This window comes from Rhopalosiphum maidis, chromosome 3, assembly GCF_003676215.2.
Source record: "Rhopalosiphum maidis isolate BTI-1 chromosome 3, ASM367621v3, whole genome shotgun sequence".
In the NCBI taxonomy this organism is placed as follows: Eukaryota; Metazoa; Arthropoda; class Insecta; order Hemiptera; family Aphididae; genus Rhopalosiphum; species Rhopalosiphum maidis.
The window spans coordinates 21347848-21372679 of NC_040879.1; the positions used below are offsets into that span (position 1 = coordinate 21347848).

At 24.2% G+C, this 24832-nt stretch overlaps 3 protein-coding genes and 1 long non-coding RNA gene across 6 annotated transcripts; 3 read left to right on the top strand and 1 right to left on the bottom strand.

Moving 5' to 3' along the window:
- Window positions 1-2107: 2107 nt before the first annotated feature.
- On the top strand, window positions 2108-13558 carry LOC113558784. 3 transcript variants are annotated; one of them, XM_026964321.1, is made up of 7 exons: window positions 2133-2239; window positions 3451-3492; window positions 3998-4060; window positions 4994-5047; window positions 5211-5249; window positions 12495-12548; window positions 13395-13558. In XM_026964321.1, exons 1-7 carry the CDS (start codon window positions 2167-2169, stop codon window positions 13457-13459), a joined length of 390 nt encoding a protein of 129 aa, XP_026820122.1. In that variant the 5' UTR covers window positions 2133-2166; the 3' UTR covers window positions 13460-13558. The 3 variants fall into 3 exon arrangements, with proteins under 3 accessions (XP_026820124.1, XP_026820122.1, XP_026820125.1); XM_026964323.1 differs by lacking the exon at window positions 3451-3492 and having other exon boundaries at window positions 2108-2239; XM_026964324.1 differs by lacking the exon at window positions 3998-4060.
- A 7697-nt stretch (window positions 13559-21255) lies between these two features.
- LOC113557817 lies at window positions 21256-22164 on the top strand. The gene is made up of 5 exons (XM_026963363.1): window positions 21256-21367; window positions 21453-21509; window positions 21590-21643; window positions 21709-21929; window positions 22096-22164. The coding sequence occupies exons 1-5, from the start codon at window positions 21256-21258 to the stop codon at window positions 22162-22164; spliced, it is 513 nt and encodes a 170-aa protein (XP_026819164.1).
- Window positions 22164-23328, top strand: LOC113557819 (piggyBac transposable element-derived protein 4-like). Its single transcript, XM_026963364.1, has one exon. It carries the CDS (start codon window positions 22164-22166, stop codon window positions 23262-23264), a length of 1101 nt encoding a protein of 366 aa, XP_026819165.1. The 3' UTR covers window positions 23265-23328.
- Window positions 23329-23393: 65 nt separating this feature from the next.
- LOC113558748 lies at window positions 23394-24471 on the bottom strand. Its single transcript, XR_003405691.1, has 3 exons — window positions 24417-24471; window positions 24167-24357; window positions 23394-24105 (listed from the first exon to the last, which is right to left on the bottom strand). It is a non-coding gene; the product is annotated as an uncharacterized LOC113558748 (long non-coding RNA).
- Between the last annotated feature and the right edge of the window lie 361 nt (window positions 24472-24832).

A 24832-nucleotide genomic window follows, 5' to 3' on the forward strand; every position in this document is an offset into this window, starting at 1 on the left:
ATATAGTTGACCATTTTATTGTTATACAATAATATTATAATGTTTTAATATTATTGAAGAAAATTATTATTTTGTAGTATTAATTTTAGTAAAGTCAATTATTATACCTTTTATTAGATACGATTAGATACAAATATTATGAGTGTATAATAATTTTATCTTAACTACCTACAGATATGGACATGATAAAATAAGTTGATTATGTACGTATTTCTCTGTTATTGTAAAGTGTATGTCACTATGTTAGTGTAGTATTAGTGTTCCGACGTTGTCACGTTGTTTAATTTTTTAACAGTTATAATTTTGTTCTATATGTGTAATAGCTTAATACTTATTTGTATTTACTATTGTTTTTAAGACTAATAATGAATACTAGGATCATAGACGTAACTAGAGCCATTAAATTGAGTGGGTTCAAGCCTCATGTCCATAGTTAAAATGTTTAACAGAGAGATTGGGTTAACAAGAAAATATATTAAAATTATCAATAAAAAAATACAATTTCAATAACTTGCTTGTTTTCAATTTCTATTTCATTTTAGGGGGGCTTGAGAAGTTGAAGGGTGGGCCAAGCCCAACCAAGCCTTCTCTATTTACGTCTATGACTAGGATATTACGTGATAAAATATATTTAGTCGACCATTATACCAATGAAGTAACTGGAAGCAAATTAACGTCCAATATTCAAGTGTTAAGAACTTTATTTTTCAATCTGCATTCTACACGTTGTAAAACTTAATGTAAGAGATAGTGCAAAGTTTGTAATTAAAGAAGTGTTCATATTTTGGAAGAAAGCATGACTACCAACTAAAACGGATAAAATTTGTATTAATAAAGTAGACTTGTTATACAATGAATAGAGAGAATTACAGAGATATGCAGGTTATTCTGCATACGAGTATATCTGCAATGTATGATACATTATTAAATAGGAATATTCAAAAATCTATAAAAGCATTAAGTTTCGATACAATTGCGGTAAATACTGGTCGACTAAATGGTAAATGTATATTATTGGAAAAATATGTACTACATTTATTTCGCTATGAATTTAAATTAACCGAAACAGAAGAGAAAGGTCTATGTAACATTTCAATATTTTTGTTCTTTGTATAATATATTGAAGCGAGGTTTGATACAACATTAGCTTCGACCACACCTTATAAATTATAACGATCTTAATTTTACTATAAAAACTTTACAACTATAAAACAATATTGACGAAAGAATATGAAGAAATTCTTCATTTATTTCTTCTTTATTACTTCTGTTCACCATTTCGTTTTTTTAGTAGACCCTTATAGAATTCAATTTTAACCTATTAGTCGTCTTTATTTGTTAAATCGTACGTACTGACTATAGATAAAATTATACTGATTTTTATTATTAGGGATATGATTTCTATGAATTTACATGTTTTTTTCCTTAAGTCCAAATTTATTGGTTGTCAGTTATGTCCACGATTTGGTTTATTCTTGATCAAATAGTTCAATTTTATTTTTGCATATTTTGAACACAAACTTCCATTACAAATGTTACTATATTTGTTAAATAGTCCTGTTACACTCTGTGTATAATGTTATGATATGTTTGAGAATCTTGTTAATTTTAAATGGCATTTATTTAATGAACGTCTATAATTATTGGTTTAAGAATTTATTTTATTGCGGAAATGTTATCTTAACTTAGTTTTGGGCAAATATATCATTTTTATCATTTTTTTTTTTGTTATGTTGTTAGTTATAAAATCATATGTTTGTTTAATTATAACATAATTTCTTTAATGCTTTTTTAATATAGTTTTTACGTAATACTATTTTGTATCGCTAGTTAATTTAATCTATACATAATTTATATCTTAATACACCAGTTATCGTATAGCAAAAAATATGACCTTACATTTTGAATTCCTCTCTAGTGTTGTTTAAAATCGTTTTTATTTTATGTTAAATGTGTAAAGGAATATGTAAAAACGTGTGTGGAAATATGTTGGCTTAATTTTGTGTTGTTTGCGTATAATTTAAAGCCTAATACAACATAAGGTTGAAATGTGTATTTAATCGTTAGTAAATAGCCGTGTGTTTTCAGAAAATAATCACATCTACTTTAAACTTTCAATAATAAAGTATATTCTTATTGTTCTTTATAATAATCTAAACAATAATAATGATTTCTTCTAAAATTATAATAATATTAACAGCGATGAGTATTATAAGCTACTGTGATTCCAACAAAGAAGGTAACAAAAATAATTTTTTCGCACCGAGCGAACGCGCAATCAACGTGTCTCGAACAGTCGTCGACTGTCCAGACATCTAAGTTCCAACTAGCTATCAAAAAAACCAACTTTTTAAAAATAAATTCTGAATAAATCTTGCATTTTTCTTCGGACACAAATTAATTTAATAATTTAGATATTTTTGTATAAAATTAACATTGAAAGTCGATGTTAACACGTTAACCTTAATAAAAGTAACTCAATATGTTAAAAGTTCATTTGAAAAAAAGCAATGAGTTAATTAGCTTAAAGTTTAAACTTAATTTTAACTTTTAATTCGTTAATGCCTATCCTTGATAATATAAAATAATTACAAATACATATGAACAATTTTTATTTATAAGTTTTTTTAATGACTTCATTTTTCTTTTTTTTTAGTCTGCATTGGTAAGGCATATCATATAAGTAAATAATATATTTTACAATTTTTTCATACAACATTTACTTTACATTTCCGGCTCCCGGCGTAATTATACCACATTGTCCATATATAATATTAAAAAACTACAACCATGTACTATGGTCTATGTAATTATGCAAGCACAACATTTAATCTCCACTTCTTGAATATTTTAACTATATTTTCCTTCAGCAGCCTCTCATGACTTGTACGGCCCATAATTATTGTCGCGTCCCATCGAGTTTAACTCTGTAATTCGATTAATTAATCCGGCATTGAACATTACTATTTTTGTATTTAATATACTGTTAAGCATAACTTTATGATACATTGATACTTAAAGAATAATATAACCAAATACAACTTTACCTACTTTATTCGTAAGTCGCATTCTATATTTAACAACCTTTTCCCTCTAAAAACACACATAAGCAATAATTATTTGAAGATTAATATTATCTAATTTATTTAATTCACATACTTTATTATACCTCATTATTTTCAATATAGTTTTATGTTTATCAATATTATATATTTGTAATACTGGTATTTAAACAATATAGAAGCTTTAGAAACCACTGGGTTTAAATGTGAGTAGTTATAAGTTTATGATATCAACAATCTTTTATGAACTTAATTTTTAAAATTACGAGTTATCAATTCAAATTGTTTAATAATTTAAACTATTTTATAATAATTGAATCAAATTTAGACAAATCAACTTTGAAACTAAAGAAAAATTATAACGTGTAATGTATTATCATTTTTACAGATGAAATTGGATTTTTAAGCTACTGTAATGTTATGCATTTTGGTGAGTTTTTTAGTGATAATAATTTATAAATTAAAATTATGATAGAGACTTTTGTAATTTAACAAAGTTTTGCGCTTGGTGACCGTTTTAATTTTGTTCTTTATTGATAACTTACATTTATAACGAATTTTATATTTAACTCTTTATTAATTGTTACCAAATCCTTTATGACTATGAATAAATATTTGAATTGAATTAAAAAAAAAAAAAAAAACAATAATAATATGTTTATATTATATCACAGTAAGTAATACATATTACTTAATATTATGCACATAAAAAATTAATTTTTATATAATGTCTATATCAAATTTGAAACTATTATAAACAGTTTAAACAAGTGCATAGTTTATTAATTTATAAATGAACAAAAAATGACACCTGATATAGTCACCGTATCAACGTCCATACTAATTTATACGTTACAAAAAAACATTTCTTTTTCATTAATTATGTGATACTCTGTGTGTGCGGATGACTATATTTAAAAAATTAACAATTACAGAAAATAATGTTGAATATAGATCATATGTAGAAAGTCACGAAGAATGGGATATAAAAGATTTAAGTAAGTTTTTACATTTATTATCGTGAACTACGCATTCTAGTTTACAACCCGTTAGAATTGTTAGATGCGTTAACAATTAAATAATTTTCGCTTTTTCATCATAACCAACGCCAAACCTTATATTGCCGATGCCAATGTCAAATGCTAGTATACATTAGTATTATCTCCAAGATAATGTAGTAGAAAAAAGAGAGATAATTAAAAAGGACGTCTGTACCTAATAACGTGTAAGTATAATAAAACAAAATGAATATGTGTATATTATGGATAGGGCTGGGATTTTTATTGTCTTAAAAAATCTCAACAAATGCCCTTAACAAAATGCAAAAATAACTCAAAACAACTCATAAAATGAATTATAAAAATGACTTTAAATTGATAAAATATACATTATAAGTTTATTTTTGCTTTATTAAATAAATATTAGCATAAATAAAAAAAAATCGCAAAGAGAGCTAGATCCAATCGACTTGTACTTTGTTTAATCTGAAAAAAAATTATTTTCATAAGTTATTTAATTTTTATTTTCTTAGGTTTGAATTGTATATTTATGTATTGTATATCCTATTGTAATCCAAAAGAATAAACCAATAACCAATAATAATTTAAGTAATTTTTATAAGTCATACAATTTTGGATATTTTATTATTTTTATTGTAAAAAAACTTTTCTTGACTTTTGAATAATATGTGTATACATCTTTCCTGACCTACAACTATTTGGTGTAGACAATAATCGATTTAATATAACAATTTAAGACAATAATTTTATAATTATGTAGATCAAATTATATATTAGAAATTAGAGTATTAGACACATTAGTAATTTCTAATAAATATTAGTTCTATAATATTTTTTGCAACCAAAAAATAATATTATTAATATAAAATTTATATTTAATGTAATTAAAATATCAATACAATTATTTTCTAGGCGACACATATAAATTCTTTGATGAAATAAAAGCAGCAGGATGTGATGAGAGTGGTTAGTATGAATAATGTTATTGTTTTTATAATTATATACATTCAAAGTTCATTATATTAACCCTAGTAATTGCATTATTTTGAGATTCCCGTATAATTATAATGTTTTTGTTTACAATATGTAACCCAACTAAAAACTTTCCTTATTTTTCATTTTCTTACAGATATTCCAATGTCTCCAATTAAATATTGTGAAGACTTCTGTAAGTAATAGTATTAACGTGATATATGACATATTTTAAAGTTAATAAATTCAGAAGTATTCTGAAACGATATAATATTTCATGATGAATTACTATGGTTTATGTAAAATATATTATAACTCGATATTAAACTAAATATTTTAAAAATATGATTGTTCATAGAAAATAATGAAATTATAAAAAATATGAAATCTCTATGATTAAGAATTTTTAATTTACAAATAAACAAAGAAAAATCTTTTGCAAAACATTCGTTACTGGCCAGTTGCATTAGGCCCCAGGGGCGTAATTTCGGGTTTTTTTTCGGGTGTGCGAAGTATCAAGCAGGCCATTTTGAAATTTCACCAGGCCATATAAAAATAAATGTACTACGTATATGTTCATTATTCTGCTTCCAATTATTTCCAATTTCCATACATCATGGACCAAATCAATGCATTAACATAAATATTAAAAACTAAAATATAATAAAAATTTATAGCATAATATTTGTGTATAACCAATGTATTTAAAGTTGTAATCATGATTGACAGTATATCAATGTTGATAAATGTCAATATAAAAATCAAAATATTTAAAATACAATTTAATTTAAATCATATTGATAATCGTGCATTATTTCATCAGGGTGCAGGCCAATTGCAACTATTTTAAAAGTAAGGGGTGCGGTTGCACACCCCCTAATCCCCCAAATGACGCCCCTATTAGGCCCTATACACAAAATAATAATGTAAATAATGTGATATAAATCACGAAACTCCTAATTACCTTTACACCACCACGACGGCAGCACAATAAAAAATATGGGCTTATGGCCTATATATTTTGTCATCGACTGCAGGCCACATACAATTTATAACTAAACATATAATTATACAATATTATCTATCTCTATGATTCCATGAATTATTTTTGTTTTATTCTAATACAAACGCAAATCGACACTGCTTTCGATTTATATTTTAACCACTAATTGCCATTATTTTTCATATTTATATTGTCACACTTGCGAATCGATACGTTTTTTTTTCGTGTAGGTAAAATAAAGTATAGTGGTCAATACTGAAACTACTAATACTGAGAATGTTTTTTAATTAATTGGTCGTTTGTTATAATTTATATAATTTGGCTATGCCAGGAAAGCATTTTATTATTATGATGTTTATTTATAAAACTTGGTTATATCAAATAGGCAATTACCTTTTTCTTTTTTCATGATTTCATACATTTTATCCTTTGTTTATACATAATACATACATTATAGACACTACACACACACCCACCGTACACTAGCATGCATATTATGTTTTGTAGGACCTTAGAGGTCCTATTCATATCCTTCGAATACATTTCTTTACCCATATACACACAATACTCGGTCGGCGCGTAGTGGTGTGTACGAAGGTTTTCAGTGACCGAGCGTACCGACTATTATTATTAAACGTGCCCAGTCTGTTTATTGTAATTAATTAAGCTTGAAATCGTTTTGATTTACTATAAATGGAATTAAAAAACGTATCAAATGCAACTCTAGGTCTCTACATATAGTGTTTCAAAAAGAACGATTTTTTATATCGATTGCTATTTATTAGTTTTTATGTTTACAACATTAATCTCATCGTTTTTTTAATCTACTACCTATCATCTTGGTTTGTTGGTGTGTAATCAATTTTTGTCAAGTGTTACCATGGACCGAATATCTACTGATACACGTGTGTTGTTGAGTCAAACGAACTTTTTATTTTGTTTTAGTTAAAAAAACGAATAGATACACAAAAATTATTTAACCTATTAAAATATTATTTTTTGTTTGTTAGAATATAATATACTTCAGTGAATAATATTTATTACAAATCCTTATAATAAACTTACAAAATAAAACATTTAAATTTATAGATTCAACAGGAAGTTTGCAATGTTTTGGTATTTATTACATTATTATTATATTTTTAAATTACAATAATATAGATTTTATCAACTATACATTTTCAGGAACTGCATTAATTTATTTTATGGAAATATTTTTTATTTGTTTAGGAAATATGTTGCGCGTGATATAATTCATGAAATATATTAAAAGCTGTTTTTAATAAGAGTTACTTAAGAAGGCAATATAGATTTTGGACTTATTTACTCCGACCATAGTCAAATTTGTATTGGCTGAAAAAATGTTTTACTATGTTAATTTCAATATAATGTGAACTACGTGAATGTTAGAATGCATTTATGCTACCGATAAATGCCCCGTTATCTTGAGTACGATTTCCAGATAGGTTAAAGCCAAATACTGGTGTTTAGAGGTTACTAACGATATTGGTTACTCAACATAAAATAAGGTAGCAATTTATTAAAATGTAATACATCGTTAAACGTAATTTTAGGCGAAGGAATGTCCACTTTCCTTCATCTAATTTTTTAATAGTTATACTTATAACTAAAATCTATTGAATACATTCTCTAAGTATTTCTATATGTTATCGATTTATCATTGTAATTATATCATGTTAGCGTATACAACACATAAATTATATCACATTTCTTAATATTATAATATAAACACAACGTTAATAAACAAAATAATTGTTAAGTATTATTACTATGAATAACAACTTAGACGTGTTTTATAGACCTTTATTATTAACAGCATAAATCGTAATGATTAACATTGTAATTTTACTCGATAATAATCGACGGACAGTCCCCACCGATCGTAATATGATTATAGTTAATATAAATACTATACGTGTAATATGATGTAATATAAATGCTGAATATGCAACAATAATAATGTATGTTTTTAATTAAGTTAAACCGTTATTCGAAATTTATAAAACATGTATAAATTTACTATTTTATTGCATTCGCGTAGGTTATTGTTTGGCAAAAGGTAAGGACACAAATGTATTCATTCATTCATTTTTATATATTTGGTAATTACTACAACTATTGTTAACAATGTTAACTATTACACAACACTACAACAGTTGTAGTAAATAGTAATATATACTTAGATAAGAAATAACTATGATCGATTTACAATCAGTGGTTGTATGATCAGTATTCATTTTGGTGTTCATTATTTTAAATAATACAGACCTAACCTTAAATATAAATACAAAAAATTTTATGATTTTTCAACTACAAAACTACTTGCAATTTTCGCGATTTTGATCTATTTCGTAAAAATTTGAACTATAAACGCTTATATAAAAAAATTGTAACCAACGATTTTTGATTTTTTTTAACTACATTAAGAAAAACACCTAAGGAACTTTGCATTAAATTTTCTAGTTTTTTTACTAAGAAAAATCGAAAATTTCAATTTTCTATAAATATCTTAAAAAAAGTCAAAATATTTTGAAAAATATTTCGTAAATAGATAACGCTAATATAAACATTTGGTGAAATTTTCAAGCGTTTACAATGATTCGTTTTTGAGTTATAGCAAAATAAAAAAATTGATTAAAATTCCCGTTTTTCCGTTACTTTATTAGGTATTTTCCTACCCCCTTTGAAAACTACTGGAAATTTCTTACTTTTGACCCCCCCCCCCCCCAAAGTACCAACTAGACGAATTTTCGTTTTCAAAGAGGGGCTGAAGTCAAAAATCAAAGCATTATTTCTACTCGTCTACTCTACGTTTTAAAATTGTTGTATGTAAAATTTGAAAAAAAATTGAACGTAAATCCACCAAAGTTTTTATGAAAACTATGATGATGTTCAGCAGTCTTCATTATCATTTCTGGCTTGCTGTCTTATGTAACACCACTAAATTAAATTAATATTTTTATATAATTACCTGAACATCACAGCTTTGATCTTCATCACTTTTTTTCTTTATTGATTGTAAATTTTTCAATCTATGTTTTTTTAACTTAGGTGCACTTAACTTACACCTAGTTTTTCGGCCAAAATACCCACTTTTTAAAATAATGAAAAAAACACAAAACAATGGAAACTTACAAACAACTTTACTGATCGAAGTGTACTGAGTGTGGTGTTGAAATCAAATGATTCATAGGCGCCAGGCGGTATATACTGTATATTTCCTTATAATATAATATGGGTTGTATTAAATTATGGAATAATAAAATTATTATTGATTATTATTGTGACCCATTAGTGATTTTTCTATACCTATCCAGTAATCCTTATCCGCTAATTGTTTCCAAGAATCGATGTCTCGCCGCACCGAGCAACTGCAGCGCCGCGCGCCGAAAGCAACTTTCACACGCGCACGCACATGTCAATGAATTACGAAAAACGAAATATATTCTTGTATGCATAACTATAAAAACTACTAAAAGTGGTAGTAAATTAAACATACTTTCTGAAGTTTGATTGAAATTTCAAAAAAACCGGTTGAATTTATTATCTTCTAGACTATGCTCTTTAGGAACCACTTTTTTGATTTAAAATCAGATATGCTCAAAATAAAAACAAATATAATGCAATTATTTCATGGGATTTTTGAAAATAATATCTTAATTTTAAAGTCTTTAAAAATTGAAAATCAAAAATCGACTTCCTAAAAAGCCTAGACATTTTGTCAACGAATTCATACATGTATTAAAAATTTAAATAGGACAATCTGAAGTATGTGTAATTTATCACTGCTATTGGTCTAAAACGTATGAAAAATACGCGTGCTGCAGTCCCCTTAACGTTTATGTTAGTAATTTGGTAGTTTTCGATATAAAGTTGTTAGATACTACATTACAAAGGTATGATAATTTTAAAAATAACATGGCCAAATTCCTTCTAATACGATAGTAACAAAACCATATTCCTTTTCTTTTAAATAGGTATTGTGACATTGTTTAAAAAAGTACATAAATGTAATGTAACTATGTAAGGTTGTGTAAACTTGAATTAAGTCTTAAAGACATATTTTTTTATCAATTATATTTAAAATAGAAGTATTTTAATACCTAACCATTAAATATATTTAAATTTATTTTATATTTATTAAATTTGTATGTTTATAAATTTACAGAGGAAATGACTAATACCACTTATTATACTTACACTACACATTATTATTATATACACAACTTTCTTATGACAATAAACATTTTTTTCATTGTTGAATAGAATAGCACTTCCTTGTTAATTAACTGATAGATTCTTATTCACTGCAAAATAGAATATTGTTTACAGTATATAGTTTTTATTCGAATTTAAACCAAAATATGAAACGAAGATTTGTATCTATATTATGAACGTGATAAACGGTTAGATAATTATTCTTGGTACAGACTTAAGATTTACTACAAATGTATTTTAGTTAAATATTTTATAAATCAAATAACAGTATCATATTCGTTCTGTGAATTATCCGTTATAAAACTATTGTAGAATTATAATAATTTTTAATTTATAATATTAATCAATTAATTACGTTTATACATTCACAGCAATAACAAGTAAGCTCATAATAGTATAATATACTAATATTATTTTAGCTTTATACCTAATTTATAATCAATATATTATGATACACTGATATGGTGGATATGGCAGTAATTTATTACCTATACAATTCATTTGAAAATTGTGATTTAATTTACAATTATTTTATACGTTTAGATTGTGAAAGTAAGACAAACGATGTTACTTTAAATATTTTTAAATACAATTTATAATAAACAAATTGCCTAATACATAAACTTTTATTATTAAATTTGTTATTTATTACCATTAGTATCTATAGTACTTAATTACGTTTGTGTACAACATAAAAATTGTAAAATTATACAATTTTAGGAATAATAAAATCAAATGATTTTTATGGTGAGTTTAATTTAGTTAGTTAGTTATTTATTATTTATGTTGTATGATAAAATATTCCTTGATTAATCCAAATAAAACATCATATATAATATATATAATACTGACAAAAGTCAATTAAATATCTGTATAATATGAATATTATGTATTTTTTAGTTGATAATCCATACACTAATATGATTAAGACATATAATAATCGTAAGAAAATTATCATATAATATAATATGTACTTAACTTAAATTGTTAATTAATTAGTATTTTATAGGTTTTATTTATATATTATTAATACAGCTCAGAAATTGTAGAAAATAAATAATTAAATATGGAAATCACCAAATAAATCTATTTTATTTTCTTCTTATAATATTTTGATTTCTCCTATATGATTTTATTGAAAATATTTAAAGCATAGAGCAGGAGGGTTATCTATTAACACTTTACTCGGGCCACATTAAGAATTTGGAAAATTCTTGCGGTCCATAAAAATTCAAAGTTTCTACATTGCAGTATTTATTATTCATGGGACGCTATTTGGTAACCCCTGCCATAGATAAGTTGATGAGTATATGTGTATTTTCTTCTTCGTCTGGCTTGCGAAATGGCACATGAAAAACGTACTTTGAAAATTTGTTTATCTTGGAGCATTAATCTTTATATTCTGTAGATAAACCGAGATAAAAGCGACAGCCATTATTCATATTGTTGTGGAATTGCAATCGTTAAATATAACAGCATATGAGTAGTTATATAACACTGTAATGGACAAATTTTTCTATTTAAATTTATATATTTTTATTTCAATTGACGAAACAACACATTTATTCTTGTGTAAAATATCGATTAGTACTTATGAGCACATAACTTGTATAAAACTTAATAAAACAGTTGGTATACCATTCGCGTACCCCACTTTTATCATTGGACAAAATTCATGTAGGAGAATTTTCGTAGGGACACAACTTTTTAACTGCGCTTTTTTCTTACAAATATTCTCTCTGAAGCTGTAACAATGCTTTATTTATAAATCGTAATTGTTTCGCTGTTTTTTGAACTACAAATATCTGAGCTTACTTAAAAGATTTTCTCGTACATACTATTTTTAAGTCTGATATGACCATACTTTGAATCCTAAGATTAATTAATATAGACATTGACAAAATTTATCACTAAATTTGTTGTTATTTCATTTATTAGGTGATGTGTTCATGAATGAAGAGGGTAAAAACAAATTAGTCTAAAGCATAATATACTAAACTTAAAAAATAAAATTTACTCAACTTTTCTTGAAATAATGCTACTTACAATTATAAAACCTCTAATTTTTGGTACATTGCTATTATTTATCACGATAATAAATTATTAAAAAAAAAAAAAAAAAAAATGGAATCGGCAACAATATAATTAACCGAATTAAAATAAAAAAAATATTTTAATCTATATAATTCTGTGTTTTAGATATTCGAGGTTATTATAATCATCTAAGCGATATTCTTAGCAAAGTGCAAGAAAGTACGTATTTTTGTTACAAATAAATAATAATAGTAATTATAAGTTTTAAGTTAAATAATAAAATAACGATACAATATTACTCTAAAACGTTGATTATGGAATAGACTATTCTATTAATTGTAACTTTATTTAAATGAATATACTTGACTTTTGCATTTGTATTTAAATCATAACATTAGAAATCAATAGTAAACCATGCTATAATTTAAGCAGTCAAATAAACTGATTTAGTAGTTTAGTATTATATTTTCATATGATAATATAAGTATAACTGGTAATATATATTGTACAGTAAATATTTATATACTTATACACAAGGCTGGTAACTAACGAATTAAATATTAAAATTAAGATAAAACGTTAAGTTAATTAACTCGTAACTTTTTTTTAAATTAACTTTTAACTTAATAAGTTTATTTATTTTTAAAATTAACGTGTTAACTTCAAGTTAATTTTATTCAAAATCAAGCTAATTTTCGTCCGAAAAATAATGTAGAATCTTACGATTTATTTTAGAAAATTAGGTTTTTTGATAGCTAGTTAGTACTTTGATTTATTATTTTAAATTTCCCAGTAATTTTCTTGAGCGTAAAGAAAAACTATCTAATAAATAATATTATGTGTCTGGAATTTTTTATTTTTGCAAATTAGAAAATTTTAATTATAAATAATGTTGTTATTTTTTTTTTTTAAAGTTTACGAAAAAATTATGAGAAACTTTATTAAACGTGACTTCATTATTTTAAAATAATTTAACTTAAGGAGTTAAAAAAATCGTTTATTTGCCCAGCCTTGCGTTATTTACGTTGTATAAAAAGTAATCTTGTTTTATATCATTGTTTTTAGAAAAGAGATATTTGACTACAATAGAATGGTGCGAAAAAGAAAAATCGTCGAATGAGTCTGAATAAAATACACCGTATCATGAACCTGAATAGTTGAATTGTTGTTTAATTTAATTAATACCCTTTAATTGTATTTTTAAATCTTTAAAATTAAAAGAAAACTGAGAATCTCGGTTTTAATATATTAATAATTTCAAGTAAAAGTCGTTATTCGAGATTATTTATTTATTATATTTAAATAATAATTGTAATCTAATTTATTGCTCTAAAATTATTTTTAATATTGAAAAAATTTGTTTTGTTATTTTATAAATTTTTATTTGTATTAAATATTTGTTTTCTCCTATTTTCTTTTTACTCTGAAAATTATTTTCCGAATAATTAATTTACAATTTTGATATATATCACATTAGTTACCTATACAATGAAAATGTTAAAATGTTAAAAAATTTTGAAGAAACTGCGTGGTATTAATAAATATATACAAAATACAACTTTTTGACATTATTATTTTGTAATTTTTGTATTTTTGGATGTTGCCATTAATTATATAATATATAATTTTTAGTCATTACATTATTTCATAATGCTTTAACTATTTTGGTCCAAATAAAGAAAATTTGCAAATTATTTTTCAGTTATAAGTGTATAATATTTGCTTAAGTTTTGTGTAATAGGTATTTATAAGGATTTAAAATGAAATACAGGAAGTTTTTCTTTCTGAAATTTAAAAATAGGTATTTAAAGTTTAGATTTAGACAAAATTAGATATTTAAACGAAAAATTACTATCATTCTTTTTTAAATATTTTAAGTTATATTGTTGTTATTTAAAAATATTAATCATATAGATTTGGAGCATTTTGCTATATTAGTCTAGAGCATGGATTTATATGCATTAAAAATCAACCAAACATGTGTTAAAAAATCTTAAATGTGCATAAATATATGCACTAAAATGTTAAAATATGCATAAAAAAATTTGTTTTTTTGAACATTTAATTAATATGATATATTAATATATTATAATTTTTATAAGCTGTTATACTTTTATTTGTTTTCAGTGGCGCAACTTGATAATAAGGGGCCCATGTGAAAATTTCCGGACCGAGGTCCTTACCTATTAATAAAAATTAAAAACAGTTATACCTTATTATAACTTTAAAAAATATTGTTTTTTCACATGTAATAGTTAATATAATTATTAGTTAAATTAATTTTTTTTATAAAATTAAACATAAAAATTAACTCTTTTTGTTTTTTAGTCATTAATGATTTTGTTTATATCCAGTTCATTATGTCTTATATCGTAAGACACATAATATTGTCACGAGTCATGACTTACACACACCAACATAATTATTATTTATAATAAAAAAAGAAGTTTCAAATTTTCAATTATTTCCTACGCGCTATACACGCATTTTGGTACCTATATATTGCTATATTTGTCTATGTTGCAACAAACAGTGCGCTGACATCCTCTTAACTGGTTTCCCACATAGGTGATCATAATTTGAAATATTCTCTAAATTCAAAAGAGTAAAGGCATAATTATTTATTATATTAAAATAAATAATATAATATGTGTATTTTACAGATTATAGTAGGAATATCGTACATGAAATGTTTAATGTAGGGGCCCCTGTGAATTGCACACCCAACACTCCCGATAATTGTGCCACTGTTTGTTTTTTCATATTTAATATATATCTTTATGAAAAATAATATTTTTCCAAACAAGAATATTTATGCATATTAAAGTTTATTTTGGTGAAATTATAAAGCATAAAAACATCTTATTTTTATGATTCTAGACGCATATAAATCCGGTATCTATTTATAACTTATAATATCTTATAAAATGTATTATTAATCACAATTCACAGGTCCAAATAATAATACTTATATATTTCTCGTGGGCCTGGCGGACCTGTGGGCTATGGTTCCCCTTACTCCGGGCCTGAAAATCAGTATTGATTTATAACTTAAATAAAATAAATAAATTACAATAATAGGTATATTGTATAGCTAACATATAATGTATAGTACATAATTTATATTCTACAAACAATATTTATAAATTATAAAGAACCTAATGTTCATAATATTCATGATCTATTTCTACGTTATAATTTAGTTTTCATGTATAAAGTTAATTTTATAGATTATTGTATACAACATAATTACAAGTCTACATAACAGTAATTATAGTATTAGGTTAGTGTAAAATTGTAATATTAATATTCCTTTTTGTTCTACCGTATTAGCTTCAAAAGCCCAATTTATTTCTATTACCTACGAGTACCTATAGGCTATATTACAAATTATAATATTAAAATTGATAACTTCATTAATTTTAAAGAATATAAAAACATATTTATGGTATAATTTAACTATTAAATATTAGAAATTATCAGCGGCGTAGCGTGTGCGTTATGCACAGCATACACTTCACAAATTGAAATAATTTTTTTTGTATTAATAATGTAATATATTTATAAAAAATTTTTTGATTGTATTAATTTAGTATTTCATAATATAATATTTTGTGAATTTTCTTCTAAGTTCATTAAGATTGATTAATCCGGAACACTACGACCACGTCGCGCTATAGTCCGCTATATCTAATAGCTAGTACCTATCATGTTCATTATGTACGCAGTATGTACGTTGGCGATTGCATACGGATACAGACATTCGGCGACAGCTATTTATATTTCTTATCGATAATATTAATAACAAAACACAGAATGCTCGCGGTCGTATTTTTGTCATTCGTGTATGCAAGATCAGTTTTGCATACGCTATCGTCAGCTGTCGTCTATCGAATTATTCTTATTTGTTTATTAAATATAATATTGTGTTATGTACTTACTTAGTAATATATATTAACAAACACGTAAAACATTGTGTCAGTGTATGTTTCAAGTTAAATTTTAAGAAGAGTATAGGGGGGGGCGGGGCTCCCACGATTTTAATAACTTACTATTTCAATGCATACACTAAGCTGAAACCCACGTAACGCCATTGGAAATTATTTTAGTATTCATATCTTTATCTTATTTTATTTTTTTTGTATAATTTACCTATTAGCTATTTACTTCGAGCTTTGTTTTTTTGTTGGGTTTTCGTAATGAATTTTCTTGTTTCTTGTATATTTATATTTACGGTTTGTTGCTATAAGAATCCCGCAACCCTTCTATCAAATGGTATGTTTATACCTATAAGAGACTACATAAAATTAGGGGAGAGAGATTCATTAGTTTTAAATTTTTTTGCACATTTAACATTTTTGTCGGCATGTACATACATTTATAAGAGAGGTATTTAGACTGGTGCTCTCTATTTTTGAATATATTTTGTATAGGTAGCCAGGTAGGTATTATATTGACAAAAGCAGTAATAATAATTATACTTTTTGCGTGACTCGCTAGGTTGAAAACAGATTTACCAAATCAAATCTGTATATATAATAAAATAATTATAAGAAAAATAGTATAAAGTATAAACTATAAACTTATTATACATGAATAATGTACACTACAAGTTAATATATTACAAAAAATTAAAAATCGCATCATTATGTATATATTAATTATTTTTATTATTTAGCATTAATAACAATGTACCTACCTATATATTAATGTTTAGTATTATATAATTATACTTTTAAATGGATTTAAAACAAACAGTCTTAGTAAAAATATTAATAAATCATATTCAAACTGTATAAGTAGAATAAAAAATATTGATAGATAGGTAACTAAATATTTAAATATACTAAACCAGTATTATTTTTTTACAAATCAAATTTGTTCAATTGCACAAATAATAACTTATCTTTAAATAATTGCTAATAAAAAATAATTAGGTACCTCCTACTCCTGCAATGAACGATGTGAACACTATCATAAATGGGTTCGAAATAAAATCGTGCAACTCGTTCCAGCCAACATTCTATTATTAAATTAATTATATAAAATAACAATAATAATGTAAAAGTAGTATACATATGTGATATATTATAGTATAAGTATATTATTGTTATCGACAAAAATTATTTTAAGAATAAAGACTAATACTGAAATAAAACCAATTATATCCATATATTATGGATAGCTTTACAATACCTGATAACCTACAATAGATTTCAAAACGTTATCTTAAAATATAAATATATAAATAATATATATATAATAATTTTTTTATCGTTTTTATTATTTTTTTTTTTTTTAAAAAACAGAAAAATCGAAAATTTTAATTATTAATAAATAGCTTTTAGAAATTTTTTACTTTTGACTCCCCAAAGTACCAACTAAATTCATTTTCCTTTTCAAAGAGGGGCTGAAGTTAAAAGTCACAGCACTATTACTACTCCAAAACATGATAACACTGATAGCAGACACAAAAATGAAAAAAAAAACATACAGTAGAACCTCATCGATTATCTAAACTAACTGGGACCGCGTTCATCACTCCGTTCAGAATCTAAAATTTATAGTACTCATTATATAATTAAAAGTAATTTAAAAGTTATCAAAAATTTGGAATTTCAAATTTCTCATAATTCGCTTAAAAATTAAAATATCGTTAAGTCAAAAACCTAAATTTTCATAATAAATAAAAGGATATTTTGACTAATTGACTGCGCTTATTATAGCTAAAAAAAATTTTAAAAATATATACTGCAAAATATTGTAAAACAATTTGTATGCTTTATTTTTAATGTAATCGTAAGTTTTATAGTATGACTTGATTTCACATTATCTTGTAAATTAGTTTTATTTTAGAAATTAGATATCATTATATCTTAGTTAATTTTATTTATAAATATTACTTTATAACTTAACAAAAAAGTATAAATTTAAAAATTGTTCGAGATCTATAGTAATTTAAGTATATTATAAAATAATTAAATTGTAAACAATTCTTACATTCTACAGTCAATTGTAAACAGGCTAGATATGTTTTTATGTTATTGTAATAAATAGACCAAATTACTTCCAATATGGAGAAATCTGTCATTTATATTTATAAATAAATAATTGGAATGCAATCAATTAATATATTTTATTAAAATTATTAATTATAATTAATTCATAAATGTATAGTAGGTATTTAATTTTTTTTTTTTTTTGAATGTAAAAGTTAATTAAATAATATAAAACTCATTATGCTATTATGTTTCTTATTTATAAAATTTATTAATTTAATATATTCTATAGTTGTATAATCTATACTAAAACATTATTTCAAATGCTTATTGCTTACATAATTACAATAATAAAGTACATTTTTGATGTCAGACCTCAAGTCACAACTCAACAACTGTCTATATTCAAAAAATTTAACTAAATTGAGTAAATTTTTATTAAAATCATTGATTTTTTATTTGCTTAATGTATAATTGCAATTTCTTAATCATAATGACTTTATTCCAAGCCAAGAAAAGTCCTCCTTATAATCTATGGGCTCTATTAGTCAAGTTCATGAACTAAAATGTCTTAGGACTTAGTTCATAGTTAAGTTTAAATGTTAATTGTATAGTAAAATACTAAAAGTATTACTAGCAGTCATAAACATATATAAATCAAACTTTATAACATTATTTAGATAGTTATGAATTATATGTGTTATATTTACAACAGTGTGTACTCTAATGTATACAAATTCAAATGCTATAAGTCTTAATATTCTTATTATAATTTGTTGTATATATGTTACGGTAAAAGTATGAATACCAGTTAAACCTAGAATTTACCGATAAATTAAGGAACGGATTTTAATTTAAATAAATATTTTTATAGGTATAGTTTTAATATAAGAAATTTTTTGATATATGTGTACGTTTCGTTTAATTTTGAACAAGCTAATACTAATTTTATTTTAAATATTTTCAAATATTTTAGAATAGTTAAATATTTTTAAATATTTTACAAATAATTAAATAATAATTTAATATTTTACAAGTAAATATACGTAGGTAATCTGTATTATAGTAGAATTTCCCGGAGAAATTGGAGTTTTAACCAATTCTAAATTACAAAACATATTGATAAAAAAACTTAAGATTAAACGTCGTAATGTCAATAAAAGATATACTATTAAACAAAACTTCAAAAGCAATATTAAAATAGAATACAATCCAAAAGAATTAAGGCATATGAAATATGTTCTATTGATGTGGAGAGGTTATTTAGCCGTTATAAAGAAATACTAAGATCAAATCACTGTAATTTTAAATTTTAAAATCTAAAATAATATGACGTTTCTGTTTCCCCCACAAAAATTATTTGGATCATTCAGAACAAAAAATTTTAATTTGTATTATGTATTATTAACAAATTAAAATGAATTCTATCTTATTTTTAATTTAAATATTTCAATATTATAAATAAATATTTATGAAGTAATAAATAAATATATATTTAAATATTTTTGATTTTGTACTAAATTAAAATCCGTTCCCTAATAATCATATATAAGTCATATGATGTTTAGACAAAAATATTAAATACAATTTTTAATTATAAAATAAATTATAATTTAAATTTATTTAATAAACAATATTTTAAAATACAATACAGAATGTAAAATTTAAAACTAAAGTAGGATTGGATGTACTAAGTAATTACTAAATACAGAACTAACAAAAATAGATTTAATAGCAGATATTCTTGGTTACAAAAGTTCATCCACTAATTAGAAGTGGCACATTTTTGAAATTTATAAAAGGTAAACATGAAAAAGAAAAAATATGCGTTAGATTAGATAAAATTATAATATTATAGTCTAATATTTTAATATTTTAATGATATAATAATTTTAATATTTAAACAATATATATTTAAATAAATACAAAAAGATATGAAAAAATAATAGAAAACACAAAAATATAATTCAATCTTACTTATTATTATTTTTTTAATATTGTATCACAATAATTAGCATTAAAAATGTATTAATTTTAGTTTTAAAAATATACGTTTTTTCTAATATTTTTACTCTAAATTATATTATTTATTTTTTAAGTGTTAAGTTATTTATAATATAAGTAATAATATAAATATGTATAATAATATATATTTTAACATACAATTGTTCAAACATGACTAAAATGAAAAAAAAACAGATAAAAATAGTTTAATAATAATCGCACAATTTAAATACATAAAATAAGCAATGTTAAGTACTCGGTACCCTAAGCAGGTAATACATAAAAAAAAATATAATGAATAAAATATGTTTATAAAAACTTGTATTCCTACAAACATACTTATGAGTTAAAATAGAATTTCGAATATACTTGAAACAGAATAGTCAATTAAAATATTTGTATAAAAATTAATTAAAATATTATTTTATTTATTTTATCTAATTAACATCAAGTTTTATTGTGATTATAAAAAATAGAAACAGAATTAAGAATATTAACACGTTGACCGCCACGGGTTTTTCACCATGTTACTTATTTTTGTTATGAGATCTAATTAGAAATCTCAACAAATTACTAAAAGTTGTTAGTGAGATCTCATATGAAATCTCACATATAGGAATTTCTCGTCAATGAGATCTCGTTCTAGGTCTCAATAATCAGTACTTTATCAACGGATTCTAAATCTACAGTGTTGCCACTTTCATTTGGTGTTCGTAGCTTGCCAATAGCGTTTTTAGTTTTTTTTTTATCAATATTTTAAAATCAGTGATAATGTCTTGTTTGATATTGTTCTAACCGATTATTATTTTACCTTATGAAAAATAAATGTTTATACGAGTTTTTAACTTTAAGTTAACACTTAACGATTATGTTATGTTTTTTGTAATTTGTTTTTATACTGACATACTTATTACTCAATAACTATGAATTCTAAAAGTATAAGTGAGATGTTAGAATCGTCTTTTGATTATAGTTCTGTTGACGATTCAGATGATGACCCCAGTTGGGATAAAAATGTTGAAGTCATGTCTACAAGTAAGTTATTTTACATACAAAATATAAAGATTTTACGTTGATCAAAGTTATATATTATAATTTTTAAATGTATTGAATTTAATAGGTACTACTTCTAGTACACTAAATAATGGCAGACATGTGAATATAGTGGCATCAGATGGTATTTTATTTTTTTTTTAATAATATTTATTATTCAGTTAATCATATTAATTATTCATTTGTATTTTATAATTTTAAAAGTTGAATTATCCGGAGTCAGTGAAATTAACAGTGATGGAAATGATCCAGATTTTGGTAATGAATTATTAATATTCATGTTATTGTAAGAAAAAAAAAATTTAATTTAATTTTTTATTTAGACATGGTATCTCATATAAGTGCATCAACTGATGGTGATTTTGCACCAATTGCTCGTGGACAAGGACGCCCAAGTGTTCATACTAATGATCGTCAGTGGAGAGATGATGATAATGTTGTTGATGATTTTATGTTCAACCCTGATATTAAAAACTCAGGTATAAATCCTGACTTATTTGACGTACTAATGCACGGCTCACCGCTCGATTTTTATATGCTTATAGTAGATAGTAAAATTATAAACAATATAGTAAACGAAACAAATAAATTTGCTGCACAACAAAAAGAAGCTAAATTAACATCACCTTTTGCACGTTTAAATAAATGGTATGATACAAATGTAGCAGAGATAAAACAATTGTTTGGAATTTTAATTTGGACTGGCTTAGTTGCATTACCATCGTATGAGCTTTATTGGAGTACTTCTAACATATTTTCTACAAATTTTGGACTTATAATGAGCAGAAATCGGTTTGAAATCTTAATGCAAATGCTTCATTTCTCAGATAATACAACTGCTGATACAACAAATCGCTTGTATAAACTTGGCTCAGTAATTGATGATATAATAATTAATTCTAACCACTGCATGCAACCGCAAGAAGATTTATGTATAGACGAATCACTCGTAAAATTTATGGGTAGGCTTGCATTTAAGCAATATATTAAAAACAAACGTGATAGATTTGGTGTAAAAGAGTTCAAGCTGTGTATTCCTCCATGTTACACAATTGCTTTAAAAATATATGCTGGTAAAGAGGCTAGCGCTGAAAGTAGTGTTGGGACAAAAATTGTGATGGAATTAGGAGAACCTTTTTTGGTTTGTGGAAGGACCTTATATGTAGATAACTGGTATTCTAGTGTTGAGTTAGCTGAACAGTTAAAAACCAGACAAACTCATCTTGTAGGAACTATTAGATCGAATAGAAAGTCTAATCCTAAAGATGTAGTCCAAAAAAAGTTAAAAAAAGGAGAGATAGTATCAAAGAGAAGTGACACCAATGTTTTGATTTTAAAATGGAAAGATAAAAGGGATTTGTATATGATATCCACAAAACATACTAGTGAAGTTGTAGAAAATGTTGTAAGAGGTAAAATTGTTAAAAAACCTAAAGTAGTAATAGACTACAATACAGGAAAAACGCCCATTGATCTTTCTGATCAAATGTGTTCCTATTCGAACCCTCTTAGGCGAAGCACTAAGTGGTATAGAAAGGTAGCTCTAGATGCGCTTTTAAACATAGCTGTTGTTAATTCTATGGTATTATTCAACAGAATTACTTCATCAAAAATGTCAGTCACAGGATTCCGTACTTCACTTGTCGAACAATTAATTAAAAAAGAAACTGTTGATGTTGACAACTCTTTGCAAACAATAAAACACCAATTAGAAGTCGTTGGCAAAAGCAGGTGTTATATGTGCTATTCAATTATGTCACAGAGTAAAGGAAGAAATCATGCTCAATCACATAGTACAAAAGTACAAACTAAATGTTTAGCGTGCAACAAATATTATTGTTTGAAGTGTTTTTTCAAAAATCATAAAATCACCAAGTAATTGACAGAAAAACAATACAAAAGGATTATGAATTTTTCTGTTATTTTTTATTATGTTTTAAAATTTTAAATACAGTGTTATTGTTTGTTATTATCATACTTATTACTTAAGTTTTCTTAGTCACTTGATTGTTTTTATATACATATAATGTTAATATTCATCATAAAAAGTCAAAAGTTTTGTTTTTCATATAATTATGTTTATATCATATAAATTTTTTGTTATAATTATGCAATTTATAGGAATAAAGGCAACATAAATTGTATGCAACTTGTTTTAATATAATACCTTTATAACTCAAATAATATATTTGATGCAATAAATAAATACCTATTTAAGTTTAGTTGAGTAGATTTAACCTCAATTGAAGTACTTATTCAAAGTGAGATTTAGTTTGAGATCTCATGGCAATGGTCAAAAAATTAATTTTTATAGTAGTGACATCCTACGGCCATGAGATCTAATTTGAGATCTCAGTTTATATTAAGTTAAAACCAAAAGGAACATTTTAACAGAAAAATTTTAAACTAAGGTACAAATTTTGAATGAAATCAGACAATTTTTTTTCCTTAAATTTTTTTTAGTAAACCACATAAAACCAGCTGTGGCGGTCAGGACAATGTTTGATGAGATCTCATATAAGATCTCATGGCGGTCAACGTGTTAAATAATTTGAGATAAAAAAAAATATTGGTTACATTAATAGTGGTTACTATTAAATATACTGTTTTTGACTAAGTGTATAATTTTATACTTGCAGACAAAACAGAAAAACATCATTTCAAAACAACAAACATCTATTCAATGACTGAATAACATTCTTAGTTTCAATTTGGAATTCCTATGAAAAACATTAATTAAATATTTTAACTCAATTAATTATGTGTTATATAAAAAGTTACCTGTTTTTTATTTCAGAAATTATAGTAAGATATAATAATGGTATCATTAATTCACTCTTTTAATGATAACCTTCATTTGAAAAAAGAAAACAACCTTCATAATCATTATTTTTTAACTGTGCACACAATAAAGTGCTATTGAATATACTACTGTTAGACATATAGTAGACTTGTGATTTGAAGATGGTCACCTATAAAAAAATAAAGTTTAAAAAAAATTGATATAATTTTTCATCCATAAAATGTTTACCTTTTTATAAGAATTTACCAGAATATTAATTTGATATAAACCAATCACATAATATTATAAATTATAATACAAATAACAGTTGAATTTCTAGTGTAATTTCAAACATTTATTAATTGATTGTTGTAAGTTGTAACATCAAACAAATTTATGAATTTGTTATTATTCAACCTGAAAAAGAAAAATTGACAAAATTAAAGAAATGTCAAATCCACAAATCCGACAGATAATATATGAGACCATTGCCTACCTAAATCTGATTTTAAAATCATAATCATCATTATAATGTTCAGACGCATTAAAACAATATTATGATCACAATATATTCTAGGACTGGGTAGATTTATTAACACTTTCAAAACATATTCTTCATCAAAACTGTTAGAATTTGATGATGTAATGACTGACATTTTAAATTA

What these genes read in the sequence shown, in the direction of transcription:
- LOC113558784 (XM_026964321.1), top strand. Translation starts at nt 2,167, where the DNA reads ATGATTTCTTCTAAAATTATAATAATATTAACAGCGATGAGTATTATA. An exon ending in CTGTGATTCCAACAAAGAAG is followed by an intron (nt 2,240 to 3,450) that starts GTAACAAAAATA and finishes TCATTTTTACAG; the next exon opens with ATGAAATTGGATTTTTAAGC. An exon ending in TAAATATTGTGAAGACTTCT is followed by an intron (nt 5,250 to 12,494) that starts GTAAGTAATAGT and finishes TCTGTGTTTTAG; the next exon opens with ATATTCGAGGTTATTATAAT.
- LOC113557817 (XM_026963363.1), top strand. Translation starts at nt 21,256, where the DNA reads ATGAATTCTAAAAGTATAAGTGAGATGTTAGAATCGTCTTTTGATTAT. An exon ending in TGTTGAAGTCATGTCTACAA is followed by an intron (nt 21,368 to 21,452) that starts GTAAGTTATTTT and finishes TGAATTTAATAG; the next exon opens with GTACTACTTCTAGTACACTA. An exon ending in GAATATAGTGGCATCAGATG is followed by an intron (nt 21,510 to 21,589) that starts GTATTTTATTTT and finishes TAATTTTAAAAG; the next exon opens with TTGAATTATCCGGAGTCAGT.
- LOC113557819 (XM_026963364.1), top strand. Translation starts at nt 22,164, where the DNA reads ATGAGCAGAAATCGGTTTGAAATCTTAATGCAAATGCTTCATTTCTCA.